Below are 19,866 nucleotides of genomic sequence, written 5' to 3'. Positions count from 1 at the left end.
AAACAGACGTCGCTTCACGTGACGCAACTGAGGAAAGGACGTCTCGTGTCTCTTAAAACATATTTCCTTGGTCCTCTCTCCTCGCATGGTTTCCTCCATGCATCCCTGGTGGGAGGGACTAAGACGCAAGGAAAGGACGCAAGTGAGGGAAACGGGGATGCAATTAAGAGACTTGGGATGTACCCCTCGTTTCCTCTCTCCTTGCGTGACGGCCCCTCCCTTCCTGTTTCCTTTAGTTTCACTTCTGGAGCTCGTGGTGTCGCAGCTTCTTCTTCTCTGCTTCTAAAGGTTAGTGAGCGACTCTTCTCACTGAGGGACTCTCGGAGGACTCTTTGGTCCTTCACGTCCTTCAGGTCCAGCAGAAACTCGTTAAAGTGGACTTCAGAGGACCAGTGAAGAAGAACAGAGCAACACGTCACAAAGTCTTCAGTGGGCGTGTCGCTCCTTCTTTCCTCGTGAAGGAACCAAAGTCACGTTTGAGTTCAGTCTCGCGAGAAGAAGTTACAGAAATACTTGATGTTTGTCTTCAGTCAGCTGAACACAAAGGGATTTAAAGTGAAGTTTAGTATGTGCAGTATGACGTCATCGTCCGCCCTAAAGCTACCACACATCACTCCGAGTACTTGGAGTGATGTGTGTATATATATATATATATATATATTAGTTCAGAAAATAAAAATAATGCTGAAACAATACAAGAAAAATAGAACTTTATTCCCAGACAGAGGAAAATACAACCACACCATTGAATGTGTGTATGATTTCTATATTTACAGAGTAAACAGTCGTTCACATCTCTAACAGTCTGCGAACAACAAGTTTTAAAGCTGCTGTGTGACTTTTAGAATTACATTCCTGCGCCATCCGCTGGTCGAATAAAGAACGACACGGTGGGAGGCGGCCGTACAGGCTGCTGGGACTGTCTGGTGATTGTCAAACACGTAAAGATAATGAACAGTCATTTGAATAAACCTTCTCACATGTCATTCACTGTCAGTAACAATGTGGTGGAAACACTAATCATGAAAGTGAATTTAATGAATCCGCTTTCTGACCATGGTGCGGTCAAGGATGCTCCGCAAAACAGCCGAGGTCAAAAAAACCTTCACTCGTTGAGAAGTAAATACAGCGACATGAGCAGAAAATATAAAGTAGCGTTACTGCCTTCTTAGAGATCACCTGATGTCAGAGCCTTCAAAATACTGCTGTTTCTACTACATGTACATCAGATGCAGTACTATTGTAATACTGTTGTGTTTAAAATGATACCAGAGAGTTTGGTATTTTTGTTTTTGATTTTGCTGACAGTGATGTAGAAGTGTACCTCGGGGCGTGTCAGTACGCTGTGACATCACTGCTGGGGGTGTGGCTACAGGTGAAACGCTGCGCTCTTTAACGGTTTGTTTGTGCGCATCACTTTCAAGCCCTTTGTGTTCATGCATCAATACATCTCGGTCCATAACCTCTCCCACAATAAAGGACATATTTACAGTATCTTTACAGAACTGTGAGCGGCACGTTCTACTGGTCGCAGTACATTCAGGCAGCGTCGTCCAGCAGTCTCTGCAGGTTCTTCTGCACCTGAAAGGACAGACGTGGTGCGTGAACGTTACTGCTGCTGTCTGACATCAAGCAATCAAGTGTTGTTCACATGTCACCTTTAAAACAAATCATAAGCAATTCAATGCTTTACAAATGATTGAGAAGACGAGAACGAGAAGAAAATGCACATCAAATTAAGTTAAGAAAGTTAAGAAAATTGATCGTGGTGAAACAGTAAAAAAGTTAAATTAGAGCAAAATAAAATAAGAAATAAAAAGTAATAACGTAGTAATAATGAGCAATAATAATAAAAATGCCCACATGCACATTCTGTGATATATTTCGATACTGTATGTTTTTAAAGTTCCTGTAATCTGGTTTAATGTGCAGCACTGGAGATGGGAGGCAAATAGCCTAGCTTAGCATAAAGACTGGCAGCAGGGGGAAACTGTTAGCATGTCTCTGTTCAAAGACAACTTGTGGTTTTAGGGGGACTATTTCTTGACTAAAATAAAAGTGGATGAGTACACCGGAGGGCCTCAGACTTTCTGACCAGACTCTCACATCCACCTGCTCACCTGTTCCTCGTTCCCACATCACTCCCTGAGAGTCTACAACAGCCCGTCTCACCTGCTGCTGCCCATTCTCACTGATGCGTTTACCTTTACCTGCGCTTGACCAGGCGCCTGCTCTGTAAACTGTAATATTTGCAGCAGGTTGAGGATCTGGAGCCGGACTCGTCTACAGGAGACGAGCGTCGGCCTGAAACGTTAATGACGAGCTCTGCTTACAGGCCGACGGATCGCTGACTATGAATGTTTGATTCGCGCCGCCGAGCGTCCGGTTACGTTCTGTTTCTGCTCCTCACGATGGAAGAGAAACATCCTGAGCACCAGCGTCCTGTTCGATCCGAGGAGACGAGGTCATCAAGGCGACTAACGGATACTCTGACATCATGGTGTTCTGTCAAACAACTGTCATTTCTGTGGTAACAGACAATGAATGGATTTTGGCAGCTGAATATTTGATAGAAATCTTTGTGAACTGATTGAAAAGCCTTTTTGCTTGAATTAAACCTCGGAGACACGGACGGACAGACGTAAGGACGGACGGACGGACGGACGGACGGACGTAAGGACAGACGTAAGGACGGCCGTAAGGACAGACGTAAGGACGGACGGACGGACGGACGTAAGGACGGACGTAAGGACGGACGGACGGACGGACGGACGGACGGGCGGACGGACGGACGGACGGACGTAAGGACGGACGGACGGACGGACGGACGTAAGGACGGACGGACGGACGGACGGACGGACCTTCTCCAGCTTCATCAGGTTGATGGTCAGCAGTTCAGAGAAGAGCTCCGTGTTCACGTCGCTCCTCGTCACAACGTCGTGTCTGGGGAACAAAAAGACAAACAAAGCTCATTTCTAAATGCTGAAAAAGAGCAAAATCTCAAAGCTGCAGTCCGCAGACCAATGGGTGACGTCACGGTGACTTCGTTCATTTCTTATTCACAGGATATGGTTCATAATCACATTTTAGTTTCATCTACACAGGCTCACTATGAATGTGTTCCTGCTGCTGTGACTCTTCAGTCTCTCTCTGGGACAATACCGTCAGCCTTGGAGACCGAAGTTTGAATCGACTTCTAAAGTGGTTTCGATATGAAAGTCTGAACAGGTTGAATAAAACGTATGAATAATCATATTTCTCAGTAAAAGTTGTTTTTAACTTCTCTGTCTCCGCCGGGCTGTGACTCACTCCTGGTGGGTGAAGTCGGTGATGGAGCCGAGCGTCGTCAGCCTCTCCTCCAATGAGATGATCTTAAGAGCCAAGTAACAAGAAGACAAGAGCAGAACACACACTCTGAGACCCCACACACACACACACACACACACACACACACACACACACACACATAAACACACACACACACACACACACACACAGACACACACACACACACACACGCACACACAGACACACGCACACACACAGACACACACACAGACACACACACACACACACACGCACGCACACACACAGACACACACACGCACGCACACACACAGACACACACACACACACACACAGACACACGCACACACACAGACACACACACAGACACACACACACACACGCACGCACACACACAGACACACACACGCACGCACACACACAGACACACACACACACACACACAGACACACACACACACACAGACACACGCACACACACACACAGACACACACACAGACACACACACACGCACACACACAGACACACACACGCACGCACACACACAGACACACACACACACACGCACGCACACACACAGACACACACACGCACGCACACACACAGACACACACACAGACACACGCACACACACAGACACACACACAGACACACACACACACGCACGCACACACACAGACACACACACGCACGCACACACACAGACACACACACACACAGACACACACACACACACAGACACACGCACACACACACACAGACACACACACAGACACACACACACGCACACACACAGACACACACACGCACGCACACACACAGACACACACACACACACACACAGACACACACACAGACACACACACACACGCACACACGCACACACACATGAATGGATGAATGGATGCATGAATGGATGAATGGATGCATGAATGGATGCATGAATGATGCATGGATGGATGAATGGATGCATAAATGGATGAATGGATGCATGAATGGATGAATGGAGGGATGAATGGATGAATGAATGGATGAATGGATGAATGGGTGGATGGGTGGATGGATGGATGATGCATGAATGGATGGATGAATGGATGCATGAATGGGTGAATGGATGCATGAATGGATGCATGAATGGATGAATGGATGAATGGATGCATGAATGGATGAATGGATGCATGAATGGATGAATGGATGAATGGATGCATGAATGGATGCATGAATGGATGCATGAATGGATGAATGGATGAATGGATGAATGGACGAATGAATGGATGACTGGATGCATGAATGGATGCATGAATGGATGAATGGACGAATGAATGGCTGACTGGATGCATGAATGCATGAATGGATGAATGGATGAATGGATGAATGGGTGAATGGATGCATGAATGGATGAATGAACTCACAGTAACAGGTAGACAAACAGCAGAGTGCTGAGAGAATCTGGTCTCAGAGTCCGGCCGTTGATCACCAGCTCTGATCCTGCAGACAGAGAAGAACCGCCGCGTTAAACTCACGAACATCTTTCCTTGATCTGAGGTTTAAGGCACCAATTTGTCACAAAGTTGAATTTGATGGCATTGTGTACTTTTTTCACCTTAATATTAACGTTCATTTCTTACCACGTTTAACAGTGCAGTGCACTCATTATGCATAGTACTAGAAATAGATCCACAAGGACATAAATAATGAAGGATATCAGAAACAAACTGTTCTTCAAGTCAAATTAATTGAAATTCGGGGATCTGGTGGAATTCAAGAGTGAACAAATGTACTAATTTACTTCCTGGCAACAAACAAAACCAGTTAAAACAAACTTGATGAAGTGTGACGTGTTCTTTGTGCTCAAACTGTAATGTTCTAAATGAGGTGTCATCAGTCCAGTGTAGCATCACTAAACTAAAGAAGGTTTTTAATAACGCTGGAGGATTACAGACAGTCGTACCAGCGTGGTGTTTGTCCTGCTGCTTGTTGTCTGAGCTCTGCTGGTGCTGGTGCTGGTTCTGGTGCTGGTTCTGGTGCTGGTTCTGGTTCTGGTGCTGGTTCTGGTGCTGGTTCTGGTTCTTCACTTTGTGCTGAAGGTCTGGATGTTCGGGCGGAGCTGCACTGCTCGTGTGCTTCAACGCATCCAGAAACGGAGGAACAGGAAACTCTGCAGAGAGACAGGAAGCTGAGTGAAGAGGAGGAAGGAAATAAAGATGAACTTCCAGCAGCAAAGGTTCTGCTGCTGAAATACAAACGTTGCTCCTTCAGTAAAAAGCTGTTGTCATGACGAGCTCATCATGTGATGTGCGACGCTGCAGCTGATTGGTTGGCGGGTCGGCGGTACCTGCTATCTTGTCGGAGTCCGAGCTGCTGCTCTCCTCCATCTCCTGCCTCCTCTGTCTCACGGCGACGTCCAGCTCACAGAAATCAGCGGGAAAGCTCTGCAGGACACACGAGCAGTTTGACCGGTCGCTCGTTATCTGAAGAGAACAGGAAGTCAGAGAGGAAGACACTGACGAGACACACGTCTGTTAGCGTTTCAAACTAAAACACCCGCCAAATACAAAGCTGTGAAGAAAGATACAACTCACAGACCTCTTCTTTCTTTCGTCTTTCTGAAGAGCTGAAACGTCTTCCTGCTGTTTTATGTCCATATTTTGAGATACATTTCTCCATAAATCAAGCATTTTGTTTGCATACAACAACAAACAGCTCCTATGAGCCTCCCCGCCGTGGTGCAGTGGGTTTGTTGACCTACCAGAGGGCAGCGAGGCGGCAGAGGAGACCTCTGACTTGTGAAGCCGTTGGCAGCCGAGGACGGGACGGGGCTGCTGCACGGACTCTTCTCCTGAACATGAGACGTTCAATCCTTGTGATTATTCAAAAGTATTCATCAGATCAGATGTGCAGCGTTTCTTTCTGTTTTAATGCCGACATGGAAGAAATACCACAAACAATACGCTTTACGTTCACGTGAGCAATCTGTAAGAAAATGACAGATTCTCGCCACAGTTTCTCCTTTTGGGATAAAACTCCACAAATAATTAGTCTTCACATGTCGGCGTGACCGTAGAGCTTCTTCAACAACAGATTTCCATTCATTCATCTCAGAAACATACAAAAAGACAAAATAATTTAAGAAGCTAAAAGCTATCAGCATCAATCACATTCCTGGATTTTAAGGGTTCAATTCTTTCATCCAGTTTAAGTTAATTCATCTTTACAGACCCCGGTAACATACAATGTCTCTAAATGGGCTTTTAGAGACAAGTGTTGGTGGTTCGTGACTCAGCTCCAACACTTAAAGAAGACACCGAAAACAAAAACGAGACAAAAACTTAAACATTTAAGAAACGGAGGAAAGCTGAGTAGCTTTTAACTGCGTCACCACGTGTCTCTGAGTTGATGTGTGTGCGTTTGATGAGACAGAAAAGGTGAAAGACTTTCATTGTAGGATCAACAACGCTGTGAACATATTCAGAAATGTGCATTTTTAAGGATTTCTACTCGGTAACAAGTGACCAACGACTGTCCTACCTCCAGATGAAGACAGACGGACATCAAGAACTTGTAGGTGTTGTCTCTGGACATGAAGGACACGAAGACGTACTGCAACAAAGAGAACACAGAGGTTCTCCAGGTTGTTCTTGTTTCAAGTCTTTGTGGTTGAAAGCAGACAGAAGATGCCGATGCGCTCACGGGTCCTCACCCTGTCGTTAGCGGTGGCGATCACCAGGGCGTTGGGCAGCAGGATGGCGGTTTTGGTCTTCTTGATGTGCGTGACGGACATCACTGGGATGGCGATCTGGGACGGACAGACACCAGGATGAACAGATGAGGCTGCAGGGACGACTTTAAGAACCTACTGTTAGAATCACTCTCCCAAATAGAGAACGGACTCTTATGTTTGGATAAGAGTCCGTTGTCCGTGAAGCTTCACCAGGTGAATGTTCATCATTTAGGCCAAACATCGCTCATTAAATCAAACGTTTGCCACTTTGTGTACAGAAATGTTGCAGACGCAAACAAACCAACGGTATGTTTGAGATGAAAGAGGGAACAGTGACCTCCGTCCCAGGTTACGGTACCTTCGTGTCTTTTCCAAACACCTTGGAGTGGAAGCCGATCCAGTGGTCAGAGACAAACATCCGTCCCTGGTAGAGGATGTCTTTCTGCAGAGCACAGGTGTAACCTGACAAACAGGTGAATAGCATCACCCTACTGATGGGGACATGAATACAACGGCTCTATAGAGTTTTAAAACAATACTGTACACATGTACTCAAATAGTTTTCAGACACTGAAAGTATTCCTCCTCTCCATGCTGACTGAGAGAGATCCCTTTATAGAGCTTCTTTAGTCGTTCTGTGGGGGCAAAACAACCACAGAGAGACACAAGACAACTACAGAGAGACACAAGATGTCTTCAATGAGACTAAAACATACTCAAAACTACTCAAAATGAGAGCACAGATGCCCAAAACAACTACAAAAAGACACAATTGTCACGATCAGGCTTTGCCTTGTGTGTTCTGTGTGTTTCTTTCTGTAGCTCCTCCCTCTACCTGTCAGCCACTCCCTCAGCACCAGTCTAACTCCCTTCACCTGCCCTGATCACCAATCAAGCTCTCCCTCATCAGCACAACTCTCCTCACCTGTTCTAGCCTCTATTTAAACCCCTGCCTCCCCTCACTCACTGCCAGGTCATTGTTTGTGTTCTACCCGCCCGGTTGTCTCGTCCTGTTCCCGGGTTCCCACGGCTGCCTGTCCTGTCCTGTCCTGTCCTGTCCTGCTTCGTCCTGCTGGGTTTGCCCCCTCGTCTCGTGTCTCGTCCCTGGATTCCCCGTGTGTTCTTGTAAGTGTTCAGTTTCTGATTTAAGTGTTCATTAAATTCCCACTTCACTCTACTTCTGGTCTGCGTTTGAGTCCACCGTCATGCCCGGTGACAAAAATGACTTGACGGAGTCACAAAGCAACTTCAAAGAGACGCACAATGACCAGAATTTACAGATAGAAATTACAGAGATCCACAAATGGACACAAAACCACAGAGAAATGTGTAACGACTTCAAAGACACAACTAAAGCAGCCTAAAGAAGTCTAAAGTCTGTTTGTCTCTTAGTCCGCCCACGATCATCGCACTACAATGACTTGAGGAAGGGATCTCTCTGTGCAGGAGGAGCAGTCGCATCCATGCGAGTGTGTCTTTAAGCCGGTGAACCCGTCCTTCACATCTTCTCTTCGTGTGGACTAACAGCTGTCTCATCTCATCCCTCATCCAGGATTCAAGGGCAGCAGAAGAGTTGTGATCGTTCATGACTTACTCTGTGTGAGCTGTTCCTCTTTGCTGATCTCCTTGAATATTTTATGGTACTGGCAGTTGCTCTTTGAAAGCTGAAACGCACACACACACACACACACACACACCTGATACATAATGCAGAGTGACGCTAGCACAATGTGAGTATTGATTGTATTGCACACGCTGTAGAAACTACTGAGACTTCAGATATGGGCTTTTGAAAGCTGTTGATTGTTCAGTTTGATATTTTGTGGCATTATAAAGTAACCATGAAGAAGTTCATTTTTATTTATTCAATTTTCGACGAAACTGTGTCGAAAGTGTCAATTGTCGGAACGAAAGAAAAACAACCTGGATGTCAGAATCAGAAACCCTTTACATCTACATTACAGACATTTATTTATTTTGGATATTTATTTCTCTGTTATTGACAACATGTCAGGCAGCAGCCCATGAATTTGCCGAGTAAAGCCGACGCTAAAGTGCCTTAAAGCTGCATTCTCTCTAGTGTCCACCAGGGGGCGACTCCTCTGGTTGTATAGAAGTCTATAGAAAATGACTCTACTTCTCTCTTGATTTATTCCCTCAGTAAACATTATAAACATGAGTTTATGTCTCAATCTCTAGTTCCAAGTCTTCTTCAATACAGCATGATGTTCATTTAGTACATTATGGTCAATTTAGAGTCACACACACCATAAAGCAGGGGATGCTTTAGGGCGGGGCTACAGTGATTGACAGGTCTCTGCTGCTACCAGAGTCCAAATATGGTCATTTCCGTTCGTTGATTGCGAAAAAGCCAAGATGGCGACTCAAGAACTCGAGGCTTCATACTGAGTGACATCACGATAACTACGGCCGTGTGTGTGTGTGTGTGTGTGTGTGTGTGTGTGTGTGTGTGTGTGTGTGTGTGTGTGTGTGTGTGTGTGTGTGTGTGTGTGTGTGTGTGTGTGTGTGTGTGTGTGTGTGTGTGTGTGTGTGTGTGTGTGTGTGTGTGTGTGTGTGTGTGTGTGGTGCCTGAACTGTTAAAGGAAGACTTATTGCCAATGAACAACTGTTAATCATTTTCAAAATAAATGAACAAAAAACTTTAATTTTTTGCATTTTCTTATTATGCCGAAAAACGAACCGAACTGTGACCCAACAACCGATGTGCGTAGCAGAACGTGACTTGTGCACCCGTGGTGAATACGTTCCATCATACATGACGTCAGTGATGTGTGCAGGTGTGGTGAGACATGTAGCTCACCTGGCTGTAGTGAGACTTCTTCCTCTCTATCTTGGAGTCCGGGTCCGTCTGGACCTGAGTCAGCAGAGAGTGATCGAAGGTCTTTGATCTGCAGACGGACAGGAAATGATGTCATACATTATATCACTGCCTATGACACGCTGCTTCTCAGTGCACCTCTGTACTCTGATGTCTTCATACGACACCATTCATTCACCACGTAAGATCAGCGAGGTTTTAACGACGGAGCTTCTGTCTGTCCTTTCATTTTCAAGACAACCTTCATTCGATCAACGTCGCACTTGGCAGGTGTGATGCTGAGAACACGTCGTTCGGATGATCACTTCTCCAGAAAGCTGCAGGCGGCAACACCGGAGGACACGCAAGAAACTCAACGGGTGTAGAAATGAAACGAACGCAAAACTAAAAAGCTATGAAATTAGAAAATACAGAAAGATATTCTCTCTCTCATATTTATACAGTATCGCTATAAAATATAAGCTTATAAAATGAAATACGCTCGTGATAAAATAAAGACGTCGAAGCTTGAAACATCAGTTCACAAACCACTGGGTGACGTCACGATGGTCTGTGCGTTTCATTGGTTGACATGCTGTGTGTGAAGCGTTTTCATGTACAAAGTGCCATAAAATGGAAATACTCAAAAGGACAACCTCAAATTGGTAAGAAGAAGTACTTGGTTCCATGAATGACGTTGTTCCGTTACAGACCTGACGAGCGCCGGCTTCCTCCGGCCCGACGGCTCGTGCGGCTCCGGATCGACGGCCTGCAGAGGCTCTCTGACCGGCCGCGCGCTGCTCTCACGCTCCTCCATGTTTCCTGCATCGGAACTACAGACGGCAAGAGAACTACATTCAGAGAGCTGAACCAGAAAGGACCAGCGATGCACAGAGGACACGCGCATGCTGCACACGCAGCAGCAAGGTTCACAACTGGTCAGTGATATCGCACTGACACTGCGTGTTTGAGTCTGACAGTAATATTTGAGGGTTCAAAGAAATCCAATCATTGCATTTCATTTATTCATTTATAAAGACAACATTTAATCAGCATGTCTGTAAGAGAGCCAGTGAGGCTGTTTAACATCCAGGACCAACAACAGCAGGACAGGAAGCAGCAGTAACAGCCAACCACAGGAAGCCGTGCAAGAACACAACACAGCAGCAACAGTTAACACCGTTAATGTAGAGACAGCAGAGCAGCCATAAGACGTCAATAATACACGACAACCCTCCTGTTAATATCGAGAGTGCAGTTACAAGACACACACACATCAAACACGTCTGAGCCGGCGTGACGTCTCACATTCAGCTCAAAATACCAATATGTCTCATTTAAAGTCATGTGTGACGAAGAAAAAGCAGTTTTACAAATAGAGTTGCTGCTTCAGCACTTATAGAAACACCAGTGCTGCTGCTACTGTGCTCAGACCAGCATGCAAATACTACAAACACACCAACTACGCGTACCAGTACCTCCAGTGTTTGGCTGTACTCATCTCCTCTGTCCTGTCTGCAGCCACACACTCGCTGGTGTCTGTCACGCTTCCTGCTGCTTCACACGCGTCTCTGACATCACCACCGACCAGCCTGAGAGCTGAGCGGTGGACTGACCCCCGCTGCTCCGCTCCCTCACCTGGTCACAGCCAATCAGACGGCAGGACGGTGTGTGTGTGTGTGTGTGTGTGTGTGTGTGTGTGACACCATTTAAACCTTTGATCGGTGACATTTGACCCAGCTTTGTTTGGAGAGTAACGTTTCATTTTCTGCTCTCTTCCACGTTGCTGTTCTCTTCGAATTCTTGTTTTTTCAGTATTTTCTTCTCTATTGACATTAAAGTCGTGACAATCGGAACAATCGGAACAATCAGAACATATCTGGTGTCAGCGGGAACACAGCGATCTCCCACGAGTCTCTCTGGCTCAGTTTACACAGAACTAAACTTCCTTCTCTTCTTCCTCCTCTACTTCTCCCGGCTGCACTAACAGGATGAAATGTGATCGGTTTGCTTTGTTGATAAAACATTTATGAAATGTAGAATGTGTAGAGAAGCCAGAGAACACCTGCTGCATCACTTCACAGTGAAGGATGTGCAGACGATGTGCATGACGTTGGTGAGAGAGTCAGAGAGTCACCACCAGACTCCATTCAGCATCAGATATCGTACATTTATAAATACTCTCTACAACTTTACAATACATCAAGTTTCCCTTGTCTAAATAAAACTATTTTATTTTGGAAAATGTGTCACAAAGCACAATATAAAGGAAAGTAATTAAGGGGTATTGTATTTAGTGTGTTCTTTAAGACGAGGCTTCACAGGTGTTGATAGTTCTTTGTACTTTTATAAGATTGTTGCTCGTCATATTATCAATTGACGAGCGCACAGTGACCCCAGTTTCTCTTCGTCATTTCATCCACACATGTAACCTCAGCTTCTGATCATTTACTGCATACGTTCAGTGGAACTTCTGTCAGATTACGTTCAAAGCTTTATTCACTGAATAAATACTTTTTACTGTGTGAACACGTGTCTGAAAACATTTAGTGTAGATTCAGCCTGAATGAGGATTGATGACACAGCTATTTGTGTGTGTGTGTGTGTGTGTGTGTGTGTGTGTGTGTGTGTGTGTGTGTGTGTGTGTGTGTGTGTGTGTGTGTGTGTGTGTGTGTGTGTGTGTGTGTGTGTGTGTGTGTGTGTGTGTGTGTGTGTGTGTGTGTGTGTGTGTGTGTGTGTGTGTGTGTTCTTAGCTGACTGATATCAGTGGGCCACAAAGACAGTCAACAACACAAAGTTTCTCTCTCAGTGATTATACATCAATCTCGTTGTCTCTCTGTCCCTTTAGGATGCACAGACGCACACTTACATCTCACACACACACACACACAGCCCAGCTTGTGCATAAACACACACACAATTACACAGCTATCCTTGTGAGGCCTCTCGTTGTCATGATACATTTGCAGGCCTGTAAGTCCAAACCTTAAAGGGACAGTGCAACATTTTGGGAAATCAGTCAGAGTGGTTAGCCTAGCTTAGCATAAAGACTTGAAAGAATTCACCGCCCACGAAGCTCACTAATTAACATGCATGTTGTGTAAAAACAACAGGTGACTTTCTGCAGGATCTTTATTAAAATATACTTAAAATGCACAAAAATAAAATGGCACATTTCAGATTATCGTATTATAATTATTGATGCAGACTATCGATCTGTCTCCAAATTCTAACAAAGTACTAATGCCTCTCATTACTCTCTTGGCGTTCATATTATATGATTCCTTAAAGTACAATGAATACACATGAATACTCCAACATTCAGTGCTGGATGATTGAACTGAGCTGTTGACTGATGTACTCTGGTTGGTATTGAGACACAGTGATCAGAGTAAACAGAGCGTCCTGCGTGAGGTGGAGAGTCAACACGGACCTTTGAAACACAAACACAGACGAGTGAACCGCAGCTCACATTCTGCCAACTCCACCGTCTACACGTGGACCATTTCAACATCTGTCCCTCAGGTTGTGAATAGAAATACAATAATACGTCCCTGGAGTTCCCCCTTTAATACCAGACAGTATTCATCAAATATTTGTATTTGCAGAAGGAAACCCTGAGAGAAGAAATTTGGGACCCACGTCTCTGACAGGACAGATGTTTCTCGTCCTGTAAGGAATCCTGCAGACGCTTTCTCTAACAGGACAGATGTTTCTAGTCCTGTAAGGACTCCTGCAGACGCTTTCTCTAACAGGACAGATGTTTCTAGTCCTGTAAGGACTCCTGCAGACGCTTTCTCTAACAGGACAGATGTTTCTAGTTCTGTAAGGACTCCTGCAGACACTTTCTCTAACAGGACAGATGTTTCTAGTCCTGTAAGGACTCCTGCAGACGCTTTCTCTAACAGGACAGATGTTTCTCGTCCTGTAAGGGCTCCTGCAGACGCTTTCTCTAACAGGACAGATGTTTCTAGTCCTGTAAGGACTCCTGCAGACGCTTTCTCTAACAGGACAGATGTTTCTAGTTCTGTAAGGACTCCTGCAGACACTTTCTCTAACAGGACAGATGTTTCTAGTCCTGTAAGGACTCCTGCAGACGCTTTCTCTAACAGGACAGATGTTTCTCGTCCTGTAAGGGCTCCTGCAGACGCTTTCTCCAACAGGACAGATGTTTCTAGTCCTGTAAGGACTCCTGCAGACGCTTTCTCTAACAGGACAGATGTTTCTAGTCCTGTAAGGACTCCTGCAGACGCTTTCTCTAACAGGACAGATGTTTCTCGTCCTGTAAGGGCTCCTGCAGACGCTTTCTCTAACAGGACAGATGTTTCTAGTCCTGTAAGGACTCCTGCAGACGCTTTCTCTAACAGGACAGATGTTTCTTGTCCTGTAAGGAATCCTGCAGACGCTTTCTCTAACAGGACAGATGTTTCTCGTCCTGTAAGGAATCCTGCAGACGCTTTCTGCTGAATGTAAACCTCGTCAGTCTGCAGGTCTTTAGACCCAAATGGAAACACAGACATTCATCAGAAAGTAGTCACTAAACTTTGGACTAAAAGGATCAGCAACGTCTTCATCATTCTCAAACCATAACACAACAAATACGACTGTTTTTCACTCCTGCCGTTTAAAAAGAGGCGTAACATGGTCTGATGTTACTATTTTTAAGTTGCTAAACAAGTTTAGGTCGGGTAGCAATTTGTACCAAAAAGCGTTACTAATCTTAAATCCTGTGTTGTGTTGTAGTGTGCTGGAGCAGAGCTCACAGAACCAATGTTTTCATCAAGATTCGGTCAAAAACGCAACATACAACACTCTGGATTCAGAGAGGAACATCTGCTGCGTGCAACACAAAGGTTTCTGACACCAATCGTGACACCAAGATCACTTTTTCAAATTTAATATGCAGGAAAAAAACAGAAGAAGTATTTAGCATAGACAGAAAAAACACCAGAAGAAGAAGTAGTTAGCACGGACAGAAATAAAGAAACATTTTCAACAAAACTGAACATCCGAGCTGGAGACTTTCACTTTTAGGGAGGTTTTTCTACGGACTCCTCAGAATACTATCTTACCAAGAATAACACATGATTTCTCACCGGTGAGTGTGAGTGGGTTTGGACATCGTGCTCTTCCCTTTAAATTGAAAGAAGTCGTCGACGCTGTAGTTCTCCATCACAGGATCACTTGAGCCTCACTGAGCAGTCAGCAGGACATCTTACTTTCTTGTGGATTATTCCGTCTGTGTGTGTCTGTCCTCAAATATGTCCTGCAGGCCACGCCTCCTCGGCCCTGCAAAACAAACACAACATTACTGTCTGTACAGTGTCTCTGTTTGGTTTGAGACTGGAGATGTTTCACTGAACCCTCGTCCTCCTCGTCCTCCTCCTGTCGCCCAGAGTCTCTTATCAGTGTTCTACTTTCACTGAAAGACATTTCTTTACATGTCAGGTGGAATGTAACTAACAGTTACTGACTTATTAAGTACTGTACTTACTATAAGCAACTTTTACCTGGTCCTGAACCAGTCTCAGTGTAGTCCTGATCCTCTATCTGAACCAGTCTCAGTGTAGTCATGATCCTCTATATGAACCAGTCTCAGTGTAGTCCTGATCCTCTATATGAACCAGTCTCAGTGTAGTCCTGATCCTCTATCAGACCTCCATCAGTACAGAGACCATCAGAGAGAAGATGGTCTGTTTCTATAGAGTTGTTCTTGATGCTCGTCATCGGAGCCACCGGTTCGGATTCTGGTGAAACCAGATGAACTCATGCAGGTTCACCAGAACCTCCTTCAGCTCAGACTCCAGCAGAGACCGGTCCACCGTGGACAGACCCAGATCCTCCAGCAGAGACCGGTCCACCGTGGACAGACCCAGATCCTCCAGCAGAGACCGGTCCACCGTGGACAGACCCAGATCCTCCTGCAGAGACCGGTCCACCGTGGACGGACCCAGATCCTCCAGCAGAGACCGGTCCACCGTGGACAGACCCAGATCCTCCTGCAGAGACCGGTCCACCGTGGACGGACCCAGATCCTCCAGCAGAGACCGGTCCACCGTGGACAGACCCAGATGCTCCAGCAGAGACCGGTCCACCGTGGACAGACCCAGATCCTCCAGCAGAGACCGGTCCACCGTGGACAGACCCAGATCCTCCTGCAGAGACCGGTCCACCGTGGACGGACCCAGATCCTCCAGCAGAGACCGGTCCACCGTGGACAGACCCAGATCCTCCAGCAGAGACCGGTCCACCGTGGACTCATTCCAAGCTAACAAAAACACGATTCTTAGTTTCAGGTGATTACACACTAAAGAAAACATAGTTATGAGTATTATTTTCTATTTCTTCTAATGGATCCCCTGAAATGCTACACACTGGCCCTTTAGGGAGAGGATCTGACGCCACTGTCCAAGACAGAGGTATGTGTAGTGGTGGAGACGTATGTGAAGTTTACATTCATTAAGAGCGAGAGAGCCGGCAGAACGTTGGATACGACAGACCGAACGTCACGACTCAACCTCCATTTTATGCAAATTACGTTTTTCCATCGCAAGGCAGTGGACTCGCAAAACTCAGATCAAACTGTCAAATAATATACAACATAGTAATATATTACAGTTGTCGCAAATTGGGACTATAATTTAAATGTCGTTGTGCTACCCTGTTGTATAATGACAAATAACAACAAAGTATTGTAACTGTCGAACTAGGACACGCTGATCAAACATGAATCAATGTTCTGTTACTGCGTGGCCTCTTTCTCGCCCTAAATGTTTTCAGAAACTTTTTTTTTTTCGTGCACTGTTTAGCTGTGAAATAACAAAGTTCATCACCCGGCTGCCAAGTTGAAAACAGTCGAGCCAGAACCAGGACTCTTCCACCTGCCGGACCGTTATATAAATATAAATATTGAATATATTCATGATGTATGTTGTTATTATCTGTAATTATACTTGAATGTGTCCACATATCTTTGGGTGTTACTCAGACATTTGTTTCCAGAGACACACGTCTAGTCAGTTTGATCCCTGATGAAGAACCACTTTGGGTTCATAATGTACTTTTCTTGAATTCTAATGAGAGCAGACGGCGAAGAGAATGTGTCATTGGGAGACAGTTCATGAGACACCAGCTGAAACACGTCTGAATGCTGCCACAAAACACTACCTTTCAGGCTAATCTTAGCTTTTGTGTATTTTTTAGGAGTTTATCTCTCTGATTGTTGACACGAAAAATTTGGCTTCTTTTGCATTTTTTTGCCCACACATACTGTTACTAGCTACTAATATTTGCATTTGCTGCCCCTGGTGGTTCTTCTGTGTAGTGTCTCTTATTGACCCTGGAAACAGGAAGTGCTTTCCTTCCTCTCCAGATCTCATGAGGCCACATGGGACTGCAGACCACAATCTAATGCCGTCCTCTGCTTCAGTTTACACATTGGTGTCCTCAGTGAGTTGCATTGTTTTTAGCTTGAAAGTGACACGGACGCATCGTTATTGGTTTGAACGTAGTTCTTGTGTTTGGCCAGGAAATGGTTGACTTTATACTTTGTTGTAAAATCAGATAGTTTGTTAAACTGATATGTGAACAAACAGTCTTCTTTGGATTTACAGACTTTACTTTACTTCTATGTCGGGGTGAAAGATGTCATGTAGCCTTTAAGCAAAGGTTTGTGTGATACTGTGTAGAGCATTTGACAGGTCTCTACCAGGTCTCCAACAGGTCTCTACCAGGTCTCTACCAGGTCTCTAACAGGTCTCCAACAGGTCTCCAACAGGTCTCCAACAGGTCTCCACCAGGTCTCCACCAGGTCTCCACCAGGCCTCTACCAGGTCTCTACCAGGTCTCTAACAGGTCTCTACCAGGCCTCTACTAGGTCTCTACCAGGTCTCTAACAGGTCTCTACCAGGTCTCTACCAGGTCTCTAACAGGTCTCTACCAGGTCTCTAACAGGTCTCTACCAGGTCTCTACCAGGTCTCTAACAGGTCTCTACCAGGCCTCTACCAGGTATCCAACAGGTCTCTACCAGGTCTCTACCAGGCCTCTACCAGGTCTCTACCAGGTCTCTACCAGGCCTCTACCAGGCCTCTACCAGGCCTCTACCAGGTCTCTACCAGGTCTCTACCAGGCCTCTACCAGGCCTCTACCAGGTCTCTAACAGGTCTCTACCAGGCCTCTAACAGGTCTCTACCAGGCCTCTACCAGGTCTCTACCAGGTCTCTACCAGGCCTCTACCAGGCCTCTACCAGGCCTCTACCAGGTCTCCAACAGGTCTCCACCAGGTCTCTACCAGGCCTCTACCAGGTCTCTACCAGGTCTCTACCAGGCCTCTACCAGGTCTCTACCAGGTCTCCACCAGGTCTCTACCAGGCCTCTACCAGGTCTCTACCAGGTCTCTACCAGGCCTCTACCAGGCCTCTACCAGGCCTCTACCAGGTCTCCAACAGGTCTCCACCAGGTCTCTACCAGGCCTCTACCAGGTCTCTACCAGGTCTCTACCAGGCCTCTACCAGGTCTCTACCAGGTCTCCACCAGGTCTCTACCAGGCCTCTACCAGGTCTCTACCAGGTCTCGACCAGGCCTCTACCAGGTCTCTAACAGGTCTCTACCAGGTCTCCAACAGGTCTCTACCAGGTCTCTACCAGGCCTCTACCAGGTCTCTAACAGGTCTCTACCAGGTCTCTAACAGGTCTCTACCAGGTCTCTACCAGGTCTCTAACAGGTCTCTACCAGGTCTCCACCAGGTCTCTACCAGGTCTCTAACAGGTCTCTACCAGGCCTCTACCAGGTCTCTACCAGAGACTATACGTCACTCCTCCTCAGTCCAGATATGCTCACTTCCTGTTCACTGGTTGCAAAAAGTCAAGATGGTGACGGCCAAGTGGAATAGAACCAGGTTAGGATGTAACCAAGCATTCCTGAACGTTGTTTAGAAACATAAGTGACAGCGTTTTTGTATTAATACTAATTAATCAGCTAGTAAATGGTGATGTATTGTTATAGATTATAGATCGTACCCAGCATTAAATAAAGTAATTCAAATGAGCTCCACTTACCAGCTGCAGCACTAAAGTGATGAACTTAATAATGCAACAATATATATCAACTGGATATGAGCCATGACGCATATTGACTACTTTTACTTTTGGTATATTTCGATGATTTGCAAGATTTTGAAAGCATTTCTTCTACGTATAACAGAGTATTTTAACACCGTTGCTAGTTGTACTAGAAGGTCAGAGTATAAAGCGTGAAGAAGCCTGACGATCATTTAAGAGACATGAAGAGCTTTTCCTTCAAGTCTCGACTGGACAGAAAATAAAAGGATAAAGAAGAAGAAAATGTCCTTTATATTATAGTTTTACCAAAACTTCCATAAAGAATGCTGATTGTAGGAATGTGTTGCCATTGTTGGCCTCGTGGTGTGACGTAAACATGGTGTTGTAGCGCCCCCTGTGACCAATCAGGGCCACTCTACATCTCCATAAAGGAGGATGAGTCGCTTCAGTGAGAGGACAATCAGTCACACCTGAGGAGATGTTTTAACAGCAAAGAAAACACGAGCAGCGCCCCCCTGTGGCCGGACAGGAATCACCTTTATTTTAATTATTTTTTTCAAAATTAAATTTGTGACTCCTCACGTTTAGAGAGAAATAAAACCTGTATTCACTGGAATATAAGGCTATTGTTATTATGGCAGAAGAGAATAATACAATAGATACAATAGAATGCATACAATAGATCATTATTTATTCATACATTTTCTCATTTTAAAACAGAAGTGTGTACATGTTGCAGTGCTTCTGGGATGAGGTGTGTTTTTCACTTCAGGTTGTTATGATATTATGGGATACTTCTTGATTTCAGATGGGACCTGGGCTACATAAAAGCATGCACCTGAGCTCCTCAGCTGTCATTCAGCCCGTGCTGTGTGGTGGACCAGGCCTGATCCAGACCTGCACGCGTCCACCTGCAGCGCGCTGCTCGCTGCCTCACTGCGGCGGGCTGACGATGACTTGA

General features: G+C 45.5%; 1 protein-coding gene across 1 annotated transcript; it reads right to left on the bottom strand.

The window, feature by feature from the left end:
- Positions 1–1,539: 1,539 nt before the first annotated feature.
- gramd2b (GRAM domain containing 2B) lies at positions 1,540–15,018 on the bottom strand (the record flags this gene model as incomplete). The annotated part of the gene is made up of 14 exons (XM_079270713.1): positions 1,540–1,581; positions 2,862–2,943; positions 3,310–3,414; positions 4,719–4,794; positions 5,258–5,464; positions 5,642–5,738; positions 6,056–6,145; positions 6,835–6,906; positions 7,007–7,102; positions 7,386–7,489; positions 8,622–8,691; positions 9,849–9,936; positions 10,559–10,678; positions 14,942–15,018. The coding sequence occupies 14 exons, from the start codon at positions 15,016–15,018 to the stop codon at positions 1,540–1,542; spliced, it is 1,326 nt and encodes a 441-aa protein (XP_079126839.1).
- Between the last annotated feature and the right edge of the window lie 4,848 nt (positions 15,019–19,866).

The sequence above is a fragment of the Melanostigma gelatinosum genome (assembly GCF_949748355.1).
Source record: "Melanostigma gelatinosum genome assembly, chromosome: 6".
In the NCBI taxonomy this organism is placed as follows: domain Eukaryota; kingdom Metazoa; phylum Chordata; class Actinopteri; order Perciformes; family Zoarcidae; genus Melanostigma; species Melanostigma gelatinosum.
This window is presented reverse-complemented; position numbering and strand designations above follow the sequence as displayed.